General features: G+C 33.7%; 1 protein-coding gene across 9 annotated transcripts in view; it reads left to right on the top strand.

Annotated features, from left to right (window-relative positions):
* The window catches only part of ADK (adenosine kinase), a 496,766-nt gene that overhangs the window by 339,534 nt on the left and 133,078 nt on the right, over positions 1-24,154 (top strand). For all 9 annotated transcript variants that reach the window (XR_014253411.1, XM_082424930.1, XM_082424929.1 and 6 more), the window contains one exon: positions 13,727-13,897. Coding sequence is in view for 8 of the 9 variants with exons in the window: in XM_082424930.1 (XP_082281056.1) it covers positions 13,727-13,897 (171 nt within the window). In the remaining variant the exon portion in view is untranslated. The remainder of the gene's footprint in view (positions 1-13,726; positions 13,898-24,154) is intronic.

Below are 24,154 nucleotides of genomic sequence, written 5' to 3'. Positions count from 1 at the left end.
ACCACAGCATGAATGTACAATTGTATTAACTTTAATCCACAGGAAAAAAAATCAGATATGGAAACAAGAAAAACATCCATAGCCAGATAGATAAACACACTGTGGTATATCCATGCAATGCAATATTATTCGACCATAAAAAGGAATAAATCTACTATGTACTACAATATGAATGAACTTCAAAAATATTATGCTAAGTGAAAGAAGCCAGGCATAAAAGATCACATAATATATGATTCCATTTATTTGAAATATCCAGAATAGGTAAATCCACAGAAACAGAAAACAGATTGGTAGTTGCCAGGAGCTAGGGGCAATGTGGAGTAACTTCTTAATGGCTATGGGGTTTCTTTTTGGGGGTGATGAAAATGCTTTTGAACTAGATAGAGGTGATGGTTGCACAACATTATGAATATGACCACATGACATGAAATTGTTCATGGTAAAATGATTAGTTTTGTTTTATGTAAATTTCACCTCAATTGGGAAAAAAAATCAGTTAACTTAAAACCTAACTGAATTCCAGAATTTTTGAGATGGAGGGGCTTCTCAAGATCATCCATCCATTCTCCTGTCATGAAGAAACTGAAGTTCATCAAGATTAAATATATCACTGAAGTATTTCAAGGTAGCTTGTCCAAAACCTAGACCAGCATTTGAAATCCTGAATTTCTAGTCCAGTCACTTTTTTTTTTAAGCTATGACATGCTGCTCTATTATCTGCTACTATTTTAGATATTTTAGGGGAAATACTACTCCAGTTGTCATTATACATAAAAATAACAACAAAGAAATGTAGCTTCATTTGTGCCACTTATTAAAAATGCAGGAACAGCAGGTGTTTGTTTCAATAATTTGCCAAAAAGCAGGCCAGAGCTTGAGTTAAAAGAGGGTTCTCTGCAATACATCAAAGAAGGCATATATTTTAATTCTAGTCCACAGTTGTCTGGTTTGTGAACCCTGTGGTTCTACCATGATTATGATTCATTTCTGAAAGTTCAAAAAAGTCTTCAAAGGGACTTCCCTGGCCGTCCAGTGGTTAAGACTCAGTGTTTCCAATGCAGTGGATGTGGGTTTGAGCCCTGGTCAGGGAACTAAGATGTCACATGCCACGTGTGGTGGCCACCAAAAAAAAAAAAAAAAAAAGTCTTCGAAAAATTGGTTAGCTTTCTACCACTTGGCAATTTTTGTTTCTCCAACAGAGAAGAACACTCAGGGTATAAAAATTATATGTGTTTCTGCCTAGCTTATGGCGACTAGAGGGTCTGTTTTCAACAGTTATCTTCAGAGGCACCTAGGGAGAAGCACTGAGTGGGATTGAGGGGTGGAGGTAGAGAGCAGCAGCTACGAAAACAAGATAACTTGTATCCCTTGGAAATTGAGTCTTCTACTCAAGTGTAAGTAACTTGTGTTGATTTAGTGCTAGCCTCAAAATAGTCTGTGTTCTTATTTCAGGGGAGGACATGAGGAAATATAATTACAGTTTACCCTTGAGCAATGTGGGAGTTTAGTGGTGCCAACCCATGTAGTCAAAAACCTGCATATAATCAACTATACTCCAATAAAAAATTTTTTTTAAAAACCTGCATATCACTTTACGATCAACCCTCCACATGCATGCATATGTATCCATGGATTCAACCAACTGGGGATCATGCAGTACTTTCACATGTATTTATTGGAAAAAAATCCACGTATAAGTTGATCTGTGCTGTTAAAACTCTTGTTCAAGGATCAACTGTATATTGTTTTCTCCGCTCTAAGCCCACTTTGACATTCAATTTCTTCATGCTCTTTATTCTTTTAAGGAAGCTAACTGTCATTATACTATATTGGATTTCCTGTTAATTTTTCTCTTCAATATTCCTTTTATCTGAGTGGTATTTTTACTTGGTAGTATGTATTTCCTTCTTTTCCTTCAGTTCATGGGTCAGCAGAATATGTCACCTGGGCCAGATTTGGCTCACTGACTGTTCTTGTGAATAAAGTTTTATTGGAACACAGTCATGCTCATGCTTTTATGTATTGTATATACCCACTTTAGTACTAAAACAGCAGAGTTGGGTGGTTGCAGTAGAGATCATAGGACCCACAAATCTAAAATACCTACTATTGGGCCTTTAACAGAAAACATTTGGCAATCTTTGCTTTTGTTGTCCAAGTGGAAGGTGAAGAACAGATTCTACAGAGTGAATAAATATGGCCCGCAAAGGAGAGGATATAGGGAAATATAGAATTTGTGCTTAAGCTAGCTAGAAGCTCTGTGTGGTCAGTGTAAAAGTTTCTTGAAGGTGGATCATCAGAGAAAATGTAGACAAGATAGATTACTGTCATAATTACAGGGTTTTTGATGCCATGTCAGGAATTTGAGATGTATTGTTTAGGAAATGAGCCATTTAAGGTTTTTGAGCAAAGGAACTTAGCCAAAACAGGAAACTGTTGCAGTAATGTTTACAAGGCAAATGAGGGTTGTATTAATGGAAGAGTAATACTAATGTTGTATACATATTAATGGGAAAGAGTATAGTTGTAAGAATTTCTAAAGATGTAATTGATAGGACATTTGATTTGGGGACAAAGAGTTAATAATTCTTAGATTCAAACTTCATTGAGCAGGACACAAAATTGTTTGTACATATTTGTTTGGGAAGTGAAGAACTAATTTTTATGGAAGGTTTAAGTTAATGGAGAGAGGTTATAACATTATATAGGACAAGAAACAAATTAAAATTGTTTACTAGGTATCAGCATTACCAAAGTTGTTAGGGCATCCCAGCCAAAGGCAGTTTTTCATTGGCCATATTTTACCTTCAGGGTATCCCATTGCTATCATCTAATTGGGGTCCATCTCTTCATAAAATCCTCTTACCTCTGCTCTCCAGAATGCCACCCTTATACTCTGATTTACTTCTGTTGTCTCATGCAGAGTAAATTACTAACATTTTCTAAATACTCTGAATCATGCCCAAGAAGGGCTTTAGGTCTCTCAAATAAAAACGCTTATCACAGTATTTTCTTCAACTAGAACCACAGTTCCCAGACTGTACACTGAGACACCCCACGGTCCTGCAACAAACTCACAAGAGTTCCATAGGGTATTTTATATATCAGGGTAATGCATATCTTCAATATCAGATTGTGATGCATTCCTTTGGGATGATGTCCTATCTTTGGGAATGGTTGCTGTGATTAAAAAAAAAAAAATCCTGAAAATCAGTGCAGAACAGGAAATGAGGGTTGCACTATTCAGTTAGAATCCAAGGCTTGAAGAGTTGTGCAGTGCCCATCATCAGCACCATATCCCATTAGTAAGCGTTGTGGTGGTTTTTGAATGAAGTAAAAAAAATTTTTTTTCAATTTATATACATTATTTTTTCAAACCAGGTATTAAGTTGTTAAGATTATCAGTACTTACTAAGTTGTTCAGACCTGACTGTTACAAAAAATAGAACTGTTAGGTATCTCTTAGGGCACCATGTTAAAGTTACTTATTCACTAAGGGTGCTGTGAGCTGAGAAAGTTCAGATTCTTTGAGCTAGAGAGTTATCCAACTCTAAAATAAATATACTCTTCCTTTAACATGTGAAAATGCAGCAGTCCTTTTTTTTTTTTTTTTCCCCAAAATAGCATTTCATGGAGTCACAGATGTAGAAAACAAACATAGGGTTACCAGGGGGGAAAGGGGGGAGGGATAAATTGGGAGATTGGGATTGACATATACACACTACTATATATAAGATAGATAACTAATAAGGACCTACTGTATAGCACAGGGAACTCTACTCAATACTCTGTAATGACCTATATGGGGAAAGAATCTAAAAAAGTGGATATATATACATGTATAACTGATTCACTTTACTGTACACCTGAAACTAACAAAACATTGTAAATCAACTATACTCCAATAAAAATTAAAAAAGAAAAGAAAAATAACAAAAACAAAATAGCATTTCAGTTACATGGGAATTTATGTAGAATCTCAATAAGAATTTAATCAGATATTTTTAAATTATCTGTACACTGTACACTGCTCTTTGTGCTGTAGCAAACATAAAAATAAAAAGTACTCTTGCCCTTAAGGTTACAATGAAGTTTGGGAGGTAAGACAAATGCAAGTTGCTTATATTAATAAAATAAATACCCTTGGTTATTTATTTCATAATACATATTACGGAAGTTCAGAGAAGAACGAGTACATCTGTTGGTGGGAATGCAGTAAGACTTTGTGGGATGAAAGTTCGATTTTAAGTGGACCTTGATGGAGGGGTGAAATTCCAACAGGTGGAGGTAGTGGATATTTCAGATAGAAGAAACAACATAAAGACTCAGAAGATTTATTTGGGGGGAAGCAAATCATTCTGTATCACTGAAGCAAGGACATACATTGTAGAGTAATAGAGGTTACAGCTGGTATGCTCTGTACATTGGAGTACTGTTGTGGAGAGCTTTGAATGCTGGGGTGTGAGGCATTTGGATTTAATTTACTAGTAAAAGAAGAGTGATTAGGGTGATTAATCTGTCGGCAGGATATAGGATGATTAAATCAAGGAGAGAGAGGAGACAGGGAGAGCTTTTGGAAAGGGAATGATGGATCTTGTTTTATGTATTTGTATTTCAAAGGAAATACCAAGCTCTATATTCAAGTTAAAAAGCATAATTTTGATAAGCATTAGAACTAAGAGCTATAACATAGAACTCAACATTAATGGAAAAACAAAACGTTCTAATGCTCTTGATATTACTACAGAAATAATGTTAATACAGTGTTAATATGTATGGAGTGCATGCTACATACCAGGCATTGTATTAAGCATTCATTTAATTTTCGCACCAACCTTAATAGCCATTACTATTCCCATTTTTTTAGATGAGAACAATGAGACGTAGGGAAGTTACATAGCACAAGTCATGTATCTAATAAGTACCAAGACTGGCAAAACTGTTAAAAATAAGTATACTAGTTCGTTTAAACTCTGTGGTGCTGAGAATTGAGTGAATCCATCTCAGATCCTGACGGATTATTATTATTTGGCTTAGGTATGGCTCCTCTCTTACTATTTTAGTTTTTCCTATCATTCCTGATCCCTAATCCTATTCTTCTCCCCACCATGGGTACTCCAATGTGTTTGATATGTGTCCTGCATCCTTGAAAAGTGTATCATGATGTTTTAGGTATGCGCACATGTGTGTACTTATACATAACATATAAAAGGGTGAACTATATACAATATGATGTATATGTTTCTAATATATTACTTTAAATCTTTATATAATAGTGTGCATTCACCACATTTTCCGTATCTTTTCCCCTAGAAATAGACTCCCAGAATGCCTCACACTCCCTTTTACTTTCAGCAAAGCTGTGATAAATATCCTCTTGTATGTCCCCCTAAAACCCATCTTCTTTCTACTATGTCTTGCTGCCTCCTATTACATGCTTTTTGAGGTGTTTATTTCGAATGGAAGAAAAGCTGACATCTATGTTCATGGTATAGGTAAGATTGCAGGTTTTTTAATCCTGAAAAAGATTAAAATATATGTGGAATAGGTGATTTCATTGATGCTTCCAAAAGGAGCCACACAGGCAGGAAGATCTAGGTGAATTATCCTATTCCATTGATGCATTATGTTCAGTCAGTGGTAACATAAGCATTACAGCATCACTAGTATATTTGTTCTGGCTTTCTTGTAGTATTCTTTTGCTGTCATTGCTATGAAGTAGTGCATATCGTAACATTGTAATAGTAAACAATTTATACATTATCTTAATGTTTGTCAAAGTCATTTTCCTTACAAGCAAATAGGAAGTATGTTTTATAATAATTCACATTTGGGGCTTCCCTGGTGGCACAGTGGTTAAGAATCGCCTGCCAATGCAGGAGACACAGGTTCAAGCCCTGGTCCGGGAAGATCCTGCATGCCACGGAGCGATTAAGCCCATGTGCCACAACTGCTGAGCCTGCGCTCTGGAGCCCGTGAGCCACAACTGCTGAAGCCCGCATGCCTAGAGCCCGTGCTCTGCAACAAGAGAAGCCACCGCGATGAGAAGCCCGCAAACCTCAACAAAGAGTAGCCCATGCTCACCGCACGTAGAGAAAGCCCACACACAGCAACAAAGACCCAACGCAGCCAAAAAAAAAAAAAAATTCATATTTGATCCTCACACTCCTACAAGGAAATAGATTTTATACTCTATGAGAGATTTGCAAAACATGTAGGACTCATTAAAGGGAAGAAAACTTGCTATATGGTTTTTGTATTTGTTATTTTTGGCTTCTAATTTATTCTTTCTCTTGACCCGTTGTCTTGACTAGTATTACTATGGCATCTTCGTTATGGCATGGAAAACATACTAATTATGTTCTTTAGAATAGACAACTGTGGTACATCTTGAGATACACCATCTGGTACTCTCAGCCATCCCTCATCAGTGATAGTCTAGGTTTAGTGGGGTTCTCTAGTTGTCCAAATATTTTCCTGTTACTATACATTCTTCTTTATTTTCTCTTTTGCCTCTATGAATAGTGGTTTATATTTACTAAAGTCACTTCATATTTAGTTTGTTCCTTTTTAAGCTGTCTATCTACTTGAAGAAATAATAGACTTACTCCCAGCTCTTGATCTGTTCTTACTCTTGTTTTTTGAACTAAACTTCTCACTATTTATAAACATCTTTTCTTTGAACAGAGATTTAATTCAAGTGAACAAAATATTTTTATCTTTTAAATAATTTTTATCAGAGAGTAATCAAACCACTTCACTGAAATTTGAAAAATAAAAATATTAAAATTATCCATAATTTTTCTACTGAGATTTAACCATTTTTGCTTTTGGTATATTCTCTCCCAGTTTTCTTTTCCTATTGATATGATATAGTTTATAACCATATTTTGTACATACTACTTGTATATCTTATGTTTCATTTAACATTTGTGTATTATAAACATTTTCCACTTTGCCACTTAGTTTTAATAATCATCACTTTTATTATCTTCAAAGTATTCTCTAGAATAGCACTATCCAATGGAAATATAAAACAAGCCACATAAATAATTTTAAATTTTCTAGTAGCAACATTAAAAAAGTAAAAAGAAACAGCTAAAGTTAATGTTAACAATATATTTTATTTAACTGCAGATATCTAAAATAATCCTCATTTCAACATGTAATCATATAAAATTAATTATATTTTAACATTCTTTTTTTATACTAAGTCTTTGAAATTGGTATCTGTTTTACATTTATAACACAGCTCAGTCACTAAATTGTCAACAGTCAAAATGAAGTGTAGCCTACCAAAACAATAAAATTGTGTTTAGCAGAAAAATATTTTACATTCCTTCCATTTTGAATTTTTTTTCAATTAAATTAAATTAAAATTCAGTTCCACAGTCACACTAACCACATTCCATGTGCTCGTTGGCTACATGTGGCTTTTTACATTTAAATTACAATTAAATAAAATTTGAAATTCAGGTCTTCAGTTGCACTAGCCACATTTTAAATGATCAATAGCCAGGGACTTCCCTGGCGGTCCAGTGGTGAAGACTCTGCACTTCCAATGCAGGGGGTGTGGGTTTAATCCCTGGTTGGGAAACTAAGATCCTACATGCCATGTGGCGCGGACAAAAAAAAAGAAACAAACAATAGCTCCCACCTCTTAAAGACCATAGATATGTGAAAAAGAAAGATAGGCTGTAAAGTGTTTACCACAGTGCCTGGCATAAGGAAACACCCAATAAATGCAGAGCTATAAATAAGTAAAGAATTTATAAATAATAAATATTTTTTAAAAAAATAAATAAATGATCAGTAGCCAGATTTAGAACGGGTATATATGCCAATCTTACTTGACTATTTATTCTTCTACTATTGAATATATTATTCCTAGGTTTTCAGTCAGATAAATAGTATACTGATATGTTCCTAAATGAATATTTTCCATATTTTGGATTATTTCCTTAAGGTAGACTCTCAGAAGTCTATTCATATTGGGTCAAAGAATATGAATTTGATTATAGCTCCTCGTGTGTATTTTCAACTTATTTTCTGGAAAAAGTGTCAGTTTCACTCCCATCAGTGGTATTAATATATTAATTTCACCAACCTTTCTTCATCATCAAGTTACTACCACGTTTCTTTTTTTTATATTTTATGTATTTTATTTTTTTAACTGAAATATAGTTGATTTACAATATTACATTAGTTTCAGGTGTACAACATAGTAATTCTATGTTTTAATAGATTATACTTTGTTTAAAGTTACTACAAAACAATGGCAGTATTTCCCTGTGATGTACAATATGTACTTGCCTATATATTTTATACATAGTAGATTGTATCTCTTAATCCCATATCCCTGTCTTGCCCCTCCCCCCTTCCATTTCCCCACCAGTAATCACTGTTGTGTTTTTATATCTGCAAGTCTGTTTCTGTTTTGTTATTACATTCATTTTATTTTTTAGATTCCATATATAAGTGATAACATAGAATATTTGTCTTTCTTTGTCTGACTTATTTCACTAAGTATAATTCTCACTTGGTCTGTCCACATTGTTGCAAATGGCAGAATTTCATTCCTTTTTATGGCTGAGTAATCTTCTTTATCCATTCATCAGTTGATGGACACTTAGGTTGCTTTCATATCTTAGCTATTGTAAATAATGCTGCTGTGAACATTGGGGTGCATTTATCTTTTTGAATTAGTGTTTTTGTTTTCTTTGGATATATATCCAGCTCTGGAATTGCAGGGTCATATGGTAATTGTATTTTTAGTTTTTTGAGGAACCTCCATACTGTTTTCCATAGTGACTGTACTAATTTACATTCCCACCAACAGTATACAAGTCTTCCTTTCCTTCACATCCTTGCCAATATTTGTTATTTGTAGACTTTTTGATGATAGCCATATTGACAGATGTGAGGTGATATCTCACTGTGGTTTCGATTTGCACTTCTCTAATAATTTGCAGTATTGAGCATCTTTTCATGTGCCTGTAGGTCTGTATCTTCATTAGAAAAATGTCTATTCACATCTTCTGCCCATTTTTTAAATCGGATTGCTTATTTTTTTGATATTGAGCTGTATGAGCTCTTTATATAACATTTTGGATATTAACCCCTTATCAGTAATATCATTTGCAAACTTCTTCCATTCAGTAGGTTGTCTTTCCGTTTTGTCAATGGTTTCCTTTGCTGTATTAATAAAGCTTTTAAGTTTAGTTAATTCCCATTTGTTTACTTCTGCTTTTATTTCCTTTGCTTTAGGAGACAAACCCAAAAAATATTGCAGTGATTTATGTCAAAGAGTATTCTGCCTTTGTTTTTCTCTAGGAGTTTTATGGTATCCAGTCTTACATTTAGGTTAATCTATTTTGAGTTTATTTTTGTATACAGTGTTAGAGTATGTTCTAATTTCATTCTTTTACATGTAGCTGTCCAGTTTTCCCAGCACCACTCATTGAAGAGACTGTCTTTTCTCCACTGTATATTCTTGCCTCCTTTGTCATAGGTTAATTAACCATAAGTGTGTGGGTTTCTTTCTGGGCCCTCTATGCTGTTCCATTGATCTATGTGTCTGTTTTTGTGCTGGTACCATACTGTTGATGACTGTAGCTTTGTAGTATAGTCTGAAGACAGGGATCATGATTCCTCCTGCTCTCTTCTTCTTTCTCAAGATTGCTTTGGCAATTTGGGGTCTTTTGTAGTTCCATATAAATTTTAGGATTATTTGTTCCAGTTCTGTGGAACGTGCCTTGGGTTGTTTGACAGAGATTGCAATGAATCTGTAGATTGCTTTGGGTAGTATGGGCATTTTGACGATTTTAATTATTCTAATCCATGAGCACAGACTATCTTTCCATTTTTTTGTATTATCTTCAGTTTCCTTCATCAGTGTTTTATAGTTTTCAGAGTGTAGGTCTTTTACCTCCTTGGTTAAGTTTATTCCTGGGTATTTTGTTTTTGATGTGATTTGAAATGAGCAGTTTCTTTTCTTTTCTTTTCTTTTAGTATTTTAAATATTTCAATTACTTACATTCCCCCATGTTTAAACTACCCTGAGAAATCCTCAGAGTGGCTGAATGACAAATCTACATACTTGAGATTTCCAAGCTTTAAGTCTGGCTCTGATAAAAATGGTTTTTCCGCTCTGTCTTGGTCTTTCCCCTTTCCTCCTACTCCTGCCTTTTTTTTCTGTTTCAGTTTCCATTTTAATGGATAAAATTGTCTCACTTCACCCTCAATTCTGATTAATATTATCCAATCTCTAAGTGTTAGACTCTCCTTTGCTTTTCGTTGGTCCTAGGGCCAAAGAGTAGCAGGGCTAATAACTCTTGTATCTACTGAGATCCCTATTTTGAAAATTACAAGATTTTTGTTGATAATATAGAATATTTTTCTAAACTACAGGTCTATAAACTATTGGCCTGTTTTTATTACAAACCTGTTACTTGAAAAAAAAATTTTTTTATAATAGTGTTGTTTTGGTGATATGATGGTCTGGAACGTGTGGCCTAGCAAAGGGTATAAATCTAGAAAGAAAAATTATGGTTGGCATCAATTTTAAGTCTTTACACTCTAAGAGAGCACAAATCCTAAATTGTTTAAATACTAAATATTTACTTAAAGAAAAACAAGAAACCATTCAAAAATGGAATTAATTTAAATTGTGAATTTGCCTCAATTAAAAGCTGATGTTTTTTTGTGTATTCTTTGTAAAATTAAGAAAATGGAAGTTCTACTGTCCACATCACAATCCTCTTATGTTGCATTTTAAAGTAAAACACACATACAACATACACACATTTGGAATGAGGCCAGATTTAGACTCTGGGGCATACTGTTCTGTACCTTAAATTACAATCAGATGTATTTTAGCACAGATCAAATTTTCAGTCTGAAGTTGGTGAGAAGCCTAATTATTTGACCAGGTTACTATTTATGTAGACCATTCTATGGCTGTCTGTGGTTAATCCACAGCTGGCAGAATGCTAGCTCTGGGAGGTTTTTATTTCATGCTGAAACAGTTTTGGGAGAAATAGGGGGAGGGGGGAGCTTTAAACTCTCCTCATTAAATGAAAGACTAAAAAGCAAGTACATACATATTACTATGGAGACAAGATGCTATAGAAACTGTTCATTTTAATTCTCCAAGTGACATAAATAGCAAAGCAGCTTGGATGCTCATAGTTTGCAAGTGACATGGTATTTGGTTTAAAAAGTAAGATGAAAACATTAAATGATGTTACCTAAGACTAAGACTTGTTTCCTTTTAGAACAGTTGAATATTGGTAAAGAATTAATGGTTTAGAATTTTTAAATGATGAGAAAATTTTATGTTACTGTGATAGGAAAATGTTTTTATTAGAATTTCATTAGCAATACTTTAGTAAGAGACAATTATAGTATAAAATTCTCTTAATATTTCAGAATTTGTAAGGGCAAGAAACCCTTCAAAGGTGGATCCCAGTACACATGACTCCTGCCAGAAAATTAATTTTTTAGTGTTCTTTTAATATTCATTTTGAAGTTTGAAAATAATAGAAAAAAAATCTTGTTTCTCTTTAAACTCTTTGAGTTTGCAAGATAGAAGTGGTTAGTCCCTCAGTTATAAGTGAATATTTCAATAGCTCTTTTGTAACTTTTAAAAGAAGTTTCCTTTACACTTTGATGGTTATTTCTAACATAAGGTAGCTCTTCTCCTCTTCTCGTTCCCATTTCCCTACTTCCTCTGGTTCCTTGCTCTAATTATCCTCCCTCTCTTGCTTCTTCATTCTTCTGTTTCTCCAGTAGATCCTTCATTGAAGAGCAGAAATGCTCAAACTTTCCCTGTTCTTAAAAACAACTCTCCTACTCCCCTTCTCCCACTAAAAGTATCGTTTTGCTCTTTTCTTCTCTGTTATCTACTAAAACTAGGGTAATTATCTCTGGAGTCGCTTGAATTCAAACTCCATCACACATAAGCTGTAGGACCTGGGAAACCTTTCTTAACTTTCCTATCTTGCCTTCTTTATTCATAAAAAGAGAATAATAACAGTATCCACCCCATAGGCTTATGTAAGGAAAAAATGATAACTAAGTTGATATACATAGAGCTTTTAGTATAGTGCCTGGATTGTAAGAATTGCTCAGTGAATTTTAGATGATTCTATTATTATTCACTGATAAAACTCCCCAAATAATTTATCTTTACCCTTACTGTCTCACCATTCTTTTTTTAAACAACTATCTGTTTCTACCTTCATACCTTAAGTACTTTCTCCTAACCATCAAATCCTGTGATTTTGGCTCAGTCCTTTCCTCTCTACCCATTGATAGCTTCGGTGCCTTTAAGTATCTTCTTAAAGTTTCCCTTGTTGGGTTTCTCTCTCATGGCTTCTGTTCTTCTTGTGTACCTTCCTCTTGTACTCTGCTTTTTTCCTTTCCTCTGTCCCCTGATTTTGGTTCTTCTCCATTCTGTCCTTTGCACTCTTCTTTTTCTACGTTCTCTTTCTTGGTAATTACAACTCCTCTTTTACCATCTCCTTCTTCCATGACCTTTCTCCTGAGTCCAGCTTTCTGATATATTTGGAAGTCCCTTAACACCTCAAATGTAGTATGACCACAACTAAACACTCTCTTTGACATCTAAGCCAGGTCTTGTTCTGTATTTTTCTATTTTTTTTCTTTGTTTTTTGGGGTTTTTGTTTGTTTGTTTGTTTTTCGGCCATGCCATGCAGCATGTGGTATCTTAGTTCCCTGACCAGGGATCAAACCTGTGCCCCCTGCATTGGAAGCGCAGAGTCCTAACCACTGGACCACCAGGGAATTTCTGGATTTTTCTATTTCTATTAATAGTAGAACCAGATTCAAAATCTTAGTAATCTTTTGACTCTTTTCTCCTTTGTATCCCACATCTTAAACAATTGCTAAGTCCAGTATGTAATACTCCCAGTATCATTTCCTTTTACAAAGCCAAAAGCAGGCTTTTATTGACTGTTGCTGTCCAGAGTAACCTTCCCTTGAATTCTCCTATTAAGCTTGTTATTCCTTTCTTTCAAGGAAAACTTCATTACCCTTCACTCATCCCCACTCCACCTAATAGACTCCTGAACTGCCACTCAAGGCCGTTCGTGTTCTTAACTCAGCTGGGCTTTCAAACTTTTATCTTCTTTTGCCCTTTGTGTACTCCTTCATTTCCTTGCACATCATCCAAACCAGATTTCTATATAAGCATCCATGTCTTTGCTTACACTTTCTTGCATCTAGAAAGCGTAAATATATATTTTAAAAGACTTACTAATGTTTAAGATACAGATAAATAGTATTTTAAAATGTAGCTTTCCTGACAGTAAGAATCCAAACTGTTTGTAAGAAGCTGTAAGGATCTAATCTGCCTTCATTACTATTTCTCTAATTTAAAAGTAATTATTGTCCTGAATGAGACCTTTCAAATATTTTTTCTTATGTAGATTCCTAGAATTCTTTCAGTATTGAACATACAAATCTAATATGAAATAATGTCTTACTCTCTAATGTAATGGCATATATCAAGCATATAGTACTCATATGATAAACTTTTCTCCTAATCAAATGCTATTTTCTGCCTTGCATTTTATAATTGTATTTTTAAGGTTTACATTATATAGGCTTTTGTATTTTGTATAGGTTTCTTTTATTCTCACTGAGAGTGACTCTGTGGAGATAGCATTTCTAATTTCCCTTCCTTTTTTTCTTTATCCAGGGTTTTTTTCTCACAGTTTCCCCAGAGTCAGTTTTAAAAGTGGCTCACCATGCTTCTGAAAACAACAGAATTTTCACTTTGAATCTGTCTGCACCATTTATTAGTCAGTTCTACAAGGAATCATTGATGAAAGTTATGCCTTATGTTGACATACTGTTTGGAAATGAGACGGTGAGTAATTTTTTTTTTTAAAGTACCTACTTGTTTTGGTTTCTCTTTGTGTATATGTTTAGAAATATATAAATAAAAACTGTGTATTTGAGAATTAAGTAAAACTGCCTCAGTTTGGACCACTCTGAGTATTTTTAGTATTTCCTTCAGAATATACTAATTTCTCACACAGTAAAAAATTAGTCTTTTAAAGGATTAGGTTATTCAGGTTTATAATTTACATGTAGTAAAATTCACTCTTCTTATACGTTTCTTTGAGCTTTTGCAAATGCATACCTGTCATGTGACTGTGACCACAAGCAAGATAAAAAACATTTTCATCACATTTATCAGTCAACCCTTGCCCTCATCCTTAGCCCTTAACATCAACCTCAAATGACCTTAATTAAAAAGAAAATGAGGAGGAGCCTTAACAAAAATAAAAAGCATTGGAGAGCACACAGAAAAGTCTTTAATAAGAGCTCACATTTGTAAAACATATGTAAAAAAGATGGAAAGCATTTATAGAACCAGGGAACAATGCTAAAAGTTTGGCAGAGACATTGAAGAATAGAAAAGAATAGAGGCCCAAGAATAATTAGGTTTGCAGAAAATGCTGATGATATCAAAATGGTCTTCATTGTTTAAAAAAACTCCAAAAGTACAGTCAACAGAAAAAGTAATTGGACTTCATCAAAATTAAAAACTTTTGTGCATCAAAGGACACTATCAGGAAAGTGAAAAGACAACCCATGGATGGTAGAAAATATTTGCAAATAATATATATCGGTTCAGGGATTATTATCCAGAATATATATCTTAACAACTCAAATACATCTCAACAAGAAGAAAACAACCTAATCTAAAAATGGTCAAAGGACTTAAATAAATATTTCTTCAAAGAAGATATATCAATACAAAGGGCCAATAAGCATGTGAAAAGATGCTCACCATCAGTAATCATTAGAGAAATACTTATGAAACCAAAGTAAGATATTACTTGACACCCAGTAGGATGGCTGTTTTCAAAATTAAAAAATGGAAAATAACAAGTACTGGCAAGGATGTGGAGAAATGGGAATTCTTGTGCATAGCTGGTGGGAATGTAAAACGGTGCAGCTGCTGTGGAAAACAATTTGGTGGTTATTCAAAAAGTTAAAAAGAGAATTATTACCATATGATCCAGCAATTCCACTTCTAGGTATAACCAAAAAACCTTCAAAGCAGGGATTCAAATGCTTTTACACCAATGTTTAGCAGCATTATTCACAATAGCCACAAGTTGGAAACAAACCAAATGTTCTTCAACAGATGAATAGAAAAATAAAATCTGGTACATACATACAATGGAATATTATTCAGCCTTTAAAAGGAATGAATTCTGATACATGGTACAATATGAATGAATCTTGAAAACATTATGTTAAGTGAAATAAGGCAGATACAAGCAGACACCTATTGGGTTTTCCTATAAGGATTCCTCTGAAATGAAGAATCTGGAATAGAAAAACTCATAAAGAAGGACAGCAGAATAGTGGTTACTAGGCACTGGGGGGAAAGGGGAGTTGGGAGTTATTTAATGAGTACAAAGCTTCTATTTGGGATGAAAGAAAGTTCTGGAAATGGATAGTGGTTATGATTGCACAACATTGTGAATATATTTAATGTCAGTGAATTTAACACTTAAAATTGTTAAAGTGGTAAAATTTTACTTTATGTATATTTTACCACAGTTTAAAAAATTGGTTGATTCTACAGATTGGTAAAGTTAAAGTTTGGCTAGAATTTAGTACTGTATAGATTATTAAAGAAATTATTTTTCCCTACCTAGAAGAGGAAGTAGTAAAATTACAAGCTAGTACATGGCTACAAGTCATGTCAGGATAACTTTTTACTTTTTTTGTATGATTGCTATTCATATGAATTCAACAGATATGTAGTACCTATTATGGCAGACCAATAAACAGTAGATGTATAGTATATTTGAGATGATTTGTCGTAATATGGATTATAGAATAATAAATATTGGATACAGGGCAATTAGATATATTTGATAGTTTACTGAACCAGTCTCAAAAAGTCCTCTGATAAATTAATAGATTTCTAGTGATATGCTTCAGTGTTTGCTCAAGTAAACTATCAGTGATTCAGATAAAGCTGTATTTGTAGATAATGCAAACGTACAGAATGTAAATAATGCAACACGTTAATAGATACCAAGTAAGTTGAATGTCAAAATGAGACTTTCAGCAATTTTAGTAGATTTGGAAATACCAGTTAAGTGATGAAATTTAATGAGGATAAATAAAAATGATACCATATTTGATTATAAAAAAGCAAATATGTTATTATGAGCTTTATCTCTTTAATCTCATATTTCATTGTTCTCCTTGAATAGTAATAATAAACTATCTTCGGTTCTCTAGGAAAACAAGGGACATTTCTTTTCTAAATTGCAATAAAGTGTGAAATATATTTCTCAGGGAATACACACAGGATTGCTTTGTCCTTCTCCCCCTCTTTCTCCCTCAAAAGAAAAAAACAAACAAACAAAAAAAACAAACCTACTGTGCTTAATATAAATTCTCAAAATGTCAGCACTTAGCTAAAACCAAACGCACTTGGCTCTTATTTTCTACCTAGTGCCACTTTCCTTTTCATAGGGTTGTGTACTACTAATGATGTTTTAAAGCTTTTCTGATAACCTCAGAAAGTATATTTAAAAAAAAAAAAAGAACTTGTCCACCAAGGCTATCTCTTCACAGATAATGAAGGACAGTGATCCTTATGAGACAAGAAATAAATGAAATGAGCCCTATGATTAACCCAACTTACCACTTGAAGAGAATTTCTAGGCCATTGCACAGAGGAGAACCCACGTAGAGCTTGGCAGTCTCTTTGAATTGAAGAGATGGAGCTGGAAGTTCAGGAAATCTAACAGCTAGCCAGCTGGAGTTTGCACTTCATAGTACCCGAAAGGAAAGAGCTGCATAGAGAGAGAACACAGGAGATTTGCAGAGTCCCACCCAAGTCTTTCAGCTGAGTACTGATCAGCTGTGAGGAAACTAATGAAGGCTGGGAAAAGAACCACCTGAGAAGATAGCCTGTAACCATTCTTATTCTACTAGCTAGAGTAGAGAACCTCATAATTCATGAGCTTCAGAGTACTTAGAACACCATTGGGGCAGAATTAGTCTAGAGTGAGGCTCCTTTTGTCCCTCTGAACAATATTATCCCAATATGCATACAGTGCCCTGTATTGGGTTAAAGAAATTCCCTTCTATTCTTAGTAATCTGAGGGCTTTTTATCTGGAATGGATGTTGGATTTTGACATTCTCCCCCCCTGATTTTAGCAAATTCAATCCAATAATAGGATAATTCATCATGACCAAGACTGTAGGGTTGGTTTACCAATCAATATAATTCACCTTTGTAAAAATAAAAAACATCACCATCTTAATAGACACAGAAAAAAACCTATGTCAGAATCCAACATCCATTCCTGATAAAAAGCCCTCAGAGTACTAAGAATAGAATGGAACTTCTTCAACCCAATACAGGACATCCACAAAAAATGTACAGCTAATATCATACTTAATGATTAAAAACTGAATACTTTCCTCTAAGATCAGGGACAAAGCAAGGATGTTCATTCTTTCCACTTTTATTCAGCATTGTACTGGAGGTTCTAGCCTGTGCTAATAAGGTATGAAAATCATCGAGATTAGAAAGGAAGAAGAAAAACTGTCTGTTACTAAACACCATGATCATCTTTGTAGAAAAATCCTTTGAAATCTACAAAGAGCTATTACAAATAAAAATGAGCTTAGCAAGGTTGTGGGATACAAGACAAACACACAAAAACCAGTTGCATTTCTATATAGTAGCAGCAAACACGCAGAAATTGAAATTTAAAATTACTATTTCCATTACTATAAAAAGATATAACGTACTTTGGGATAAATCTAATAAAATATATACAAAACCTGTATACTGAACACTACAAAACATTGTTGAGAAAAATTAAAGAACTAAGTAAATGGAGAGAGAGGGCATGTGCATGGATTTTAACTCTATTGTGAAGATGTCAGGTCTCAAATTGGTCTTTGGATTCAACATAATTTAATTTAAAATCCGAACAGGTTTTTTGTTTGTTCATTTTCTAGAAGTCAACAATCGTATTCTAAAATTAATATGGAAAAACACTGGACTAAAATAGTCAAACCAACTTTGAAAAAAAAAATCAGAGGACCTACACTACATGGTGTCAGGACTTATAAAGCTACAGTAGTCAATACAGTGTGGCACTGGCCTAAAGACAGGCAAATAGATCCATGGAACAGAGGAGATAGTACAGAAATAGACCAACTATTGATTCTTTAGCAAAATTTCAGTAGCAATTCTGTAAATAATAGTCTTTTTAACAAATTATGCTATGGCAATTGAATATCCATATCCAAAAAAGCAAAACTTCAGCCCATACAACATGCAACAACTATTCAAGTGTCCAACATTAAAAAGTATGACCATACGAGATATTTGCACGAGCTGCTAGAACTGTCATACACTGCTGGTGAGAATGCAAAATGGTACAACTACTTTGAAAAATAGTTTTCCAGTTTCTTACAAAGTTATATATAACCCACCATATGATCTAGCTGTCCCCCCGCAAGAGAAATGAAAGTATATGTACATATAAACACATACACAAATGCTTGTAGGAATTTTTATTTGTAAAATCCAAAGTCTAGAAGCAACTCAGTGTCCATCAACTGGTGACGGGATAAGCAAACTGTGGTATATCCATACGCTAGAATACTAGTCTAGAAAAGAAATGAAGTATTTATACATGCACCAACATGGATGTATGTCAGAATATTTATACTGAGTGAAAGATGAGCTGCCAGACAAAAAGTACATTCTGTGTAACTCCATTTAAATTAAATTCTAGAGAATTCAAATTGTAGTGACAGAAAGATTCATGGTTGCCTGGGAAGGAGTTGTGCTGTGAGGCAGTGATCACAAATGGACGTAACAAAACTTTTAGACATAATGAATGTGTTCCTTATCTTGATTGTGATTGTAGTTTCAGGACTTTATGCATGTGTCAAAACTTATCTAATTAGATACTTTAATTTGTGCAGATCATTATATGTGAATTATACCTTATAAAGCTTTTTTGAAAGAATACGTACTGTGTGATTCCATTTACATAAGTTTAAAAATGGGGAAAATTAGAGTTGTTCATGTAAAAAGCTCTAAAGAACCAATGTTAAATGAAGACATGAGGGACTTCCCTCATGAGGTGGTCCATAGAAAGTCCTGTTGACCTGTGAAAACCACAGGAGGTTGGGTTGCCACCTCTAAAGGCAATAAAAATTCTGCATATAATTTATAGTCGGCTCCCTGTACTCATGGTTCCACTGCACCTGAGGTTCCAACCAACGGCAGATCCTGTAGTTCTGTAGTATTTACTGTTGAAAAAAATCTGCATATAAGTGGACACGTGCAGTTCAAACTGGTGTTGTGCAAAGGTCAACTGTGCTCAGTTTTTGTTAGGTAGTGTTGAAGGTGTTCTTAGCAGTATTGATATTATTCCTCTCTTAAGTTTTCACTTAACTAACTTGCTTGAATAACATGCACTCTCCATTCCCTTGATAAAACATAATAAGTAGTGCCAAGTGAATAAGGAAAAACTATTACGCTATTAGGCTGTTCTCTGATAGACCAACTTCTCTTCCTACAAATTTGCTTTTAATGATTATATAATCTGATAAAATAGAATAGAGTGCAAATAGAATGAGAATTCGTTTAATGAATTAAGTTTGGGTACAAAACTCAGTAAAGACAAATTGCTTTAAAAAGTTGTTCTTGAATTAGGTGTGGGCATGAAAAGTTTTAAAGATTAAAGGAAGAAGAAACTAAATATCTGCACTCAGGAGTACTCCATAGAAGTCTTCAAGTTTTGACTCTCCTTTAAAGAAACTAAAAGTGAAATTCATAAACCATGAATTATGGATCTGATTCTATAAGAAAGGCTCTAGAATATCAGTCAGCATACACACATTAAAAGTCTTGACCCTACTTTAAATATTAACAAATGATATATCATTATATAATAATAAAATGTTTATAGACTTTTTAAACTAAATTTTTTTAAACTTAATCAATTTGCTGATTTATTAGCTAACTACTGTTCCTTCCATTTCCTCATATGTAAAATGAAAGATTTGTGTAGAAATACTAGAAGATCTTTTAAATTTTTTCTTAGAGCCTAAAAATGTTTTTTATAAAAACCATGGATTCATTTTTCTCAGATGTTCTAATAGTAACACTGACCAATTTTACTATAAATCAGCAAGTCCTTGTTCTGAAATCTAGAATAATATAATCCCAAACATTAATTTTAGATAGTTATTCTTTTCATTGTTAACAGGCTCAACTGTAATGCCTTACAAGCTAGATTTTTTTTCCTCTTCTTTCACCCCTACTGTTTCTTTTCTCTGTTTGATTTGCCCAGGGAAAAGGGTATTCTTCTCTAAGGAATGTCTGAAAATATTTGGTTGAGCTCATTCTGAAACAAAATAGAAGTATTCACAGGAATACCGATACTCCATTAATATGATAAAAACAAAGTATAACTTATTAACTGACGTGATTTACTTTTTTTCTTTCTTTTATCACGGTAAAAAATACAGAACAAAATTTACTATTTTTGAGTGTATAATTCATCGGCTTTAAGTACACTGACAGTGTTGTGCAACCATCACCACTATCTATTCACAGAACTTTTTTATCTTTCCAAAAGAGTAGCTTTGTACCCATTCAACAATAACTGCTAATTCTCCTTTTCCCCCAGTGCCTGATAACCACTATTTTACTGGATTTCTCTATGAATTTGCCTATTCTACGTACCTCAAAAAGTAGCATCACACAATAGTTGTCTGTCTGGCTTATTTCACTGAAGATAATGTTTTCAAGGTTCATCCATGTTGTAGCATGTATCAGAGTTTCCCCTTTGTTTATCCATTCATCCATTGATGGATATTCAGTTTATTTTTACCTTTGACTTTTGTTAATAATGCTGCTGCTGCTGGTATACAAGTATCTGTTCAAGTCCCTGCTTTCAGGTTTTTTGGGTATGTAGAAGTGGAATTGCTGGATCATATGGTAATAATCCTCTTTTTAACTTTTTGAGGAACCACCAAATTGTTTTCCACAGCAGCTGCACCATTTTACAGTTCCCACCAGCAATGCACAAGGGTTCCTATTTCTCTACATCCTTGCTAACACTTGCTATTTTCCATTTTTTTGGCAATAACCATCCTAAGGGGTGTAATATAGCATCTCATTCTGATTTTGATTTGTGTGACTTACTTTTAACTGAGATTCAGAAATGCATAGCAATAAATTTTTATGTTGGCTTAATTAAAAATTCTTGGTAACCTGGTAAATTGCATTTTATACTTTTAAACTACACATCTGAATTTATTGGTTGTCCTTGTTAAGGTAGTTTTGAAACTACCATAATATATAAATTATTTAAATGTTACATTGTATTTTTAATTTGTTTCTGACATCTTCAAAGTTTAAAGCATTTCCCTTCTGCGACAACCATTTGTTACCTAGACAACCATTTGTTACCTAGACTCAGCTTAAAAAAGGACATTCTACATGCAGGTAATTATATTCATTGATGCCTGCTAATGCAGTCTGCTTTGTAGTCATAATCTAGCAGTACATGACTAAAGAACTTGATTATTCTTGTTTTTCATTTTTATTAAATTAAGAACTTTTTTTGAATAGTGTCATCTTGCAAATGGTTCTTAAGAGTAATACTTTTCAAGGCTCCATAATGACTAGATAATTAACCTGCCAGGATTAAGTACACTCAACTTTGCTTCAGGATACTTAACTCTCAAACAAGGTCAATTATCTCATGATAATAACTGCTTTGTCAAGAGTTACCACTTAATTCCACAGTGAAACGTCACATTACCCGTACAATGCGCTTTAAGATAGAGTTTAAACAGTAAAATACAGCTTGAAAATTGGGCAGAATTCAGTTTAATTATTTCATACATATTAAGAATGCTACATTTTAGATAAAACTCTCCCACATAGACCTAGTGTTTTGAATCTCACAGATGATTTCTGTTTATAAAGATTACGTGTTACTCTGTTTCATCCATCCTTCTGCTGGCATTATTCCCACACTGTACATTTTCTTTCAGGGAAATCCATTTTAAACCTATTGATCCTACAGAGGATTCAGTATGTTAAAAACCTCTAGTGCAGACTAGGAAAATTGAAATTACTGTCTCTTTCCTAAGTGATGATTTAACTTTTTAAAAAAATATCCCTTATCAATGAATGAATTACAAAGCAATATACAAAATTCTGCAGTTTTTTTGTTGTTGTTTCTGTTGTGGCTGAGTAGCTCTTAAATCATATTAGGATAGTGATGTATAGCCAAAAACAGGAATGCTACATGATGCATCGGGACATTCTGAAAGAAATGAATAATTGGCTTTAATTACTTGAATCCATGTTTTCTAAACCTGAGTAATGGCTGTGTCTCCTTATAAGTAAACCCTGATCATCTTTTTACTAAAGCAGATGGATTAGGTTAACTTTTTCTTCTTTTACATAGTTTGCTGGGAGAGGAGGGGGACATTTATTGATATTTATTGTTTACACTGTTAAATCCTTAATCTTTCTAATAGCCATTGATTCTTTTTAAAATAACAATATAAAAATTAATAATTGGAAAACAGCAATAGTGCTTTAATTGTAAATAACCTTTGGTAAACTCTGTCTTATCTGAAGTAGTCTGTCAGCGTCTATAGAAAGTTGTCATTTGCTGTTTCACTATGAAAATCTGTGTAAATCTTTAAATTATGTGCACCAAATATAATAAGTGCTATGAATGCATACATCTTCATCCAGATAGTCTCTCTTTGGTTAGGATACTTACTGTTCTTCATAAAGGTATTATTTTTAATTATGGGAAAAACTTCCTTTTTCTCTAAGTCTGTACATTTTATCCTCAGGGGATTCCTTTTTGAATTGTTACATCTTTTTGTTAAATCTAATTTCTTAGGATACATGATTTCCAAACATTTTCAGAGAGGCAGGCTGTCACCAGATCCATATTCTGACGGGAGAAGAGATGGTCTTTTCTTTCCTCATATCAAGGTGTTTCCAACATGAATGTAGGGAATAGGGCTATACCTAAAATGGTAATTCTACCCTTCTAATTATACAAAAGTGCCTAGTTTCTTCCAAGGAAAGATGGAAGTCACCTTCCTGAGACTCTTCTTATAGATCTTTCCATTCCTCTCTCTTTACTATAAGCAAACAAAGTGAGAGGAGCCTATGATACAGATAAAAATCTAAGGTTGTTTTAAGATCAATCCAGGGAAGTGGGAAATGATGTTTCAGAGAAGATACGTAACCCCTTCAAAAAAATTAAAACTTATGGTGCTCATATAAAATTCTGATGTATTTTCTGCTAAGGATAATGAAATTTCAATTAAGATAGGGCTGTGGCATTGTAAGACTGCTGCTTAGCTCCTGGATTCAACTTTCTCCTTTGGGTGTTTCTGATATATTTTACTCACCTGGAAAAAAAAAAAAATGAGATTCACTGTAGCACAAGGGAGTCTTCTAATGTCAGTGGCATGTTGTAAAGATGTGCTGTGGGAAGGATTTGGAAAGAGCCAAAGGCTATTTAACTATAAGCTTTGTGTGTCTCTTCCTTCCTTTCTACTTAACTCTCTCCTTTTCTCTTCCAGTCCCCACCAACATACCCTTCCTTTCTTACTCCCTTCATCTCCCTCCCCTTACCAAGCTACACTGCCTCTCTAATGATGAAAGGTTTTCAAATCATTCCCAAACTCATCATTGGCTTAAAAAAAAAAAAACCCTGTAATTTGAAATGGTTTGAATTGCTATGGAGATAATCATATTTTATGCAGATGTCTTTCTGTGTTATTCAGTATTTCAATTACTCTTTTTATTTGAATGTTTTAGATACTGTACTATAAATCTGTGACTATTTTAGTATTATTTGTCTAGTATGCCATGATATAAAGGTAATGAGTTAATATTTAAACTTTCTATTTAATGAATTTTAAAATTTTCTTATTACTAAAATTATAATGAAATTGACTTATGCTTGTAAATAAAAACTAAATTTATATCACAGAAGAAGGAGCCCAGGACTATATTTAGAAAATCTGTTTTTTGACTCAGCTTGAATTTTTCTGTGCCTT

The sequence above is a fragment of the Balaenoptera physalus genome (genome assembly GCF_965194825.1).
Source record: "Balaenoptera physalus genome assembly, chromosome: 14".
Classification (NCBI taxonomy): domain Eukaryota; kingdom Metazoa; phylum Chordata; class Mammalia; order Artiodactyla; family Balaenopteridae; genus Balaenoptera; species Balaenoptera physalus.
Note: the sequence above shows the minus strand (reverse complement) of the source record. Positions and strands in the feature narration are given on the sequence as shown.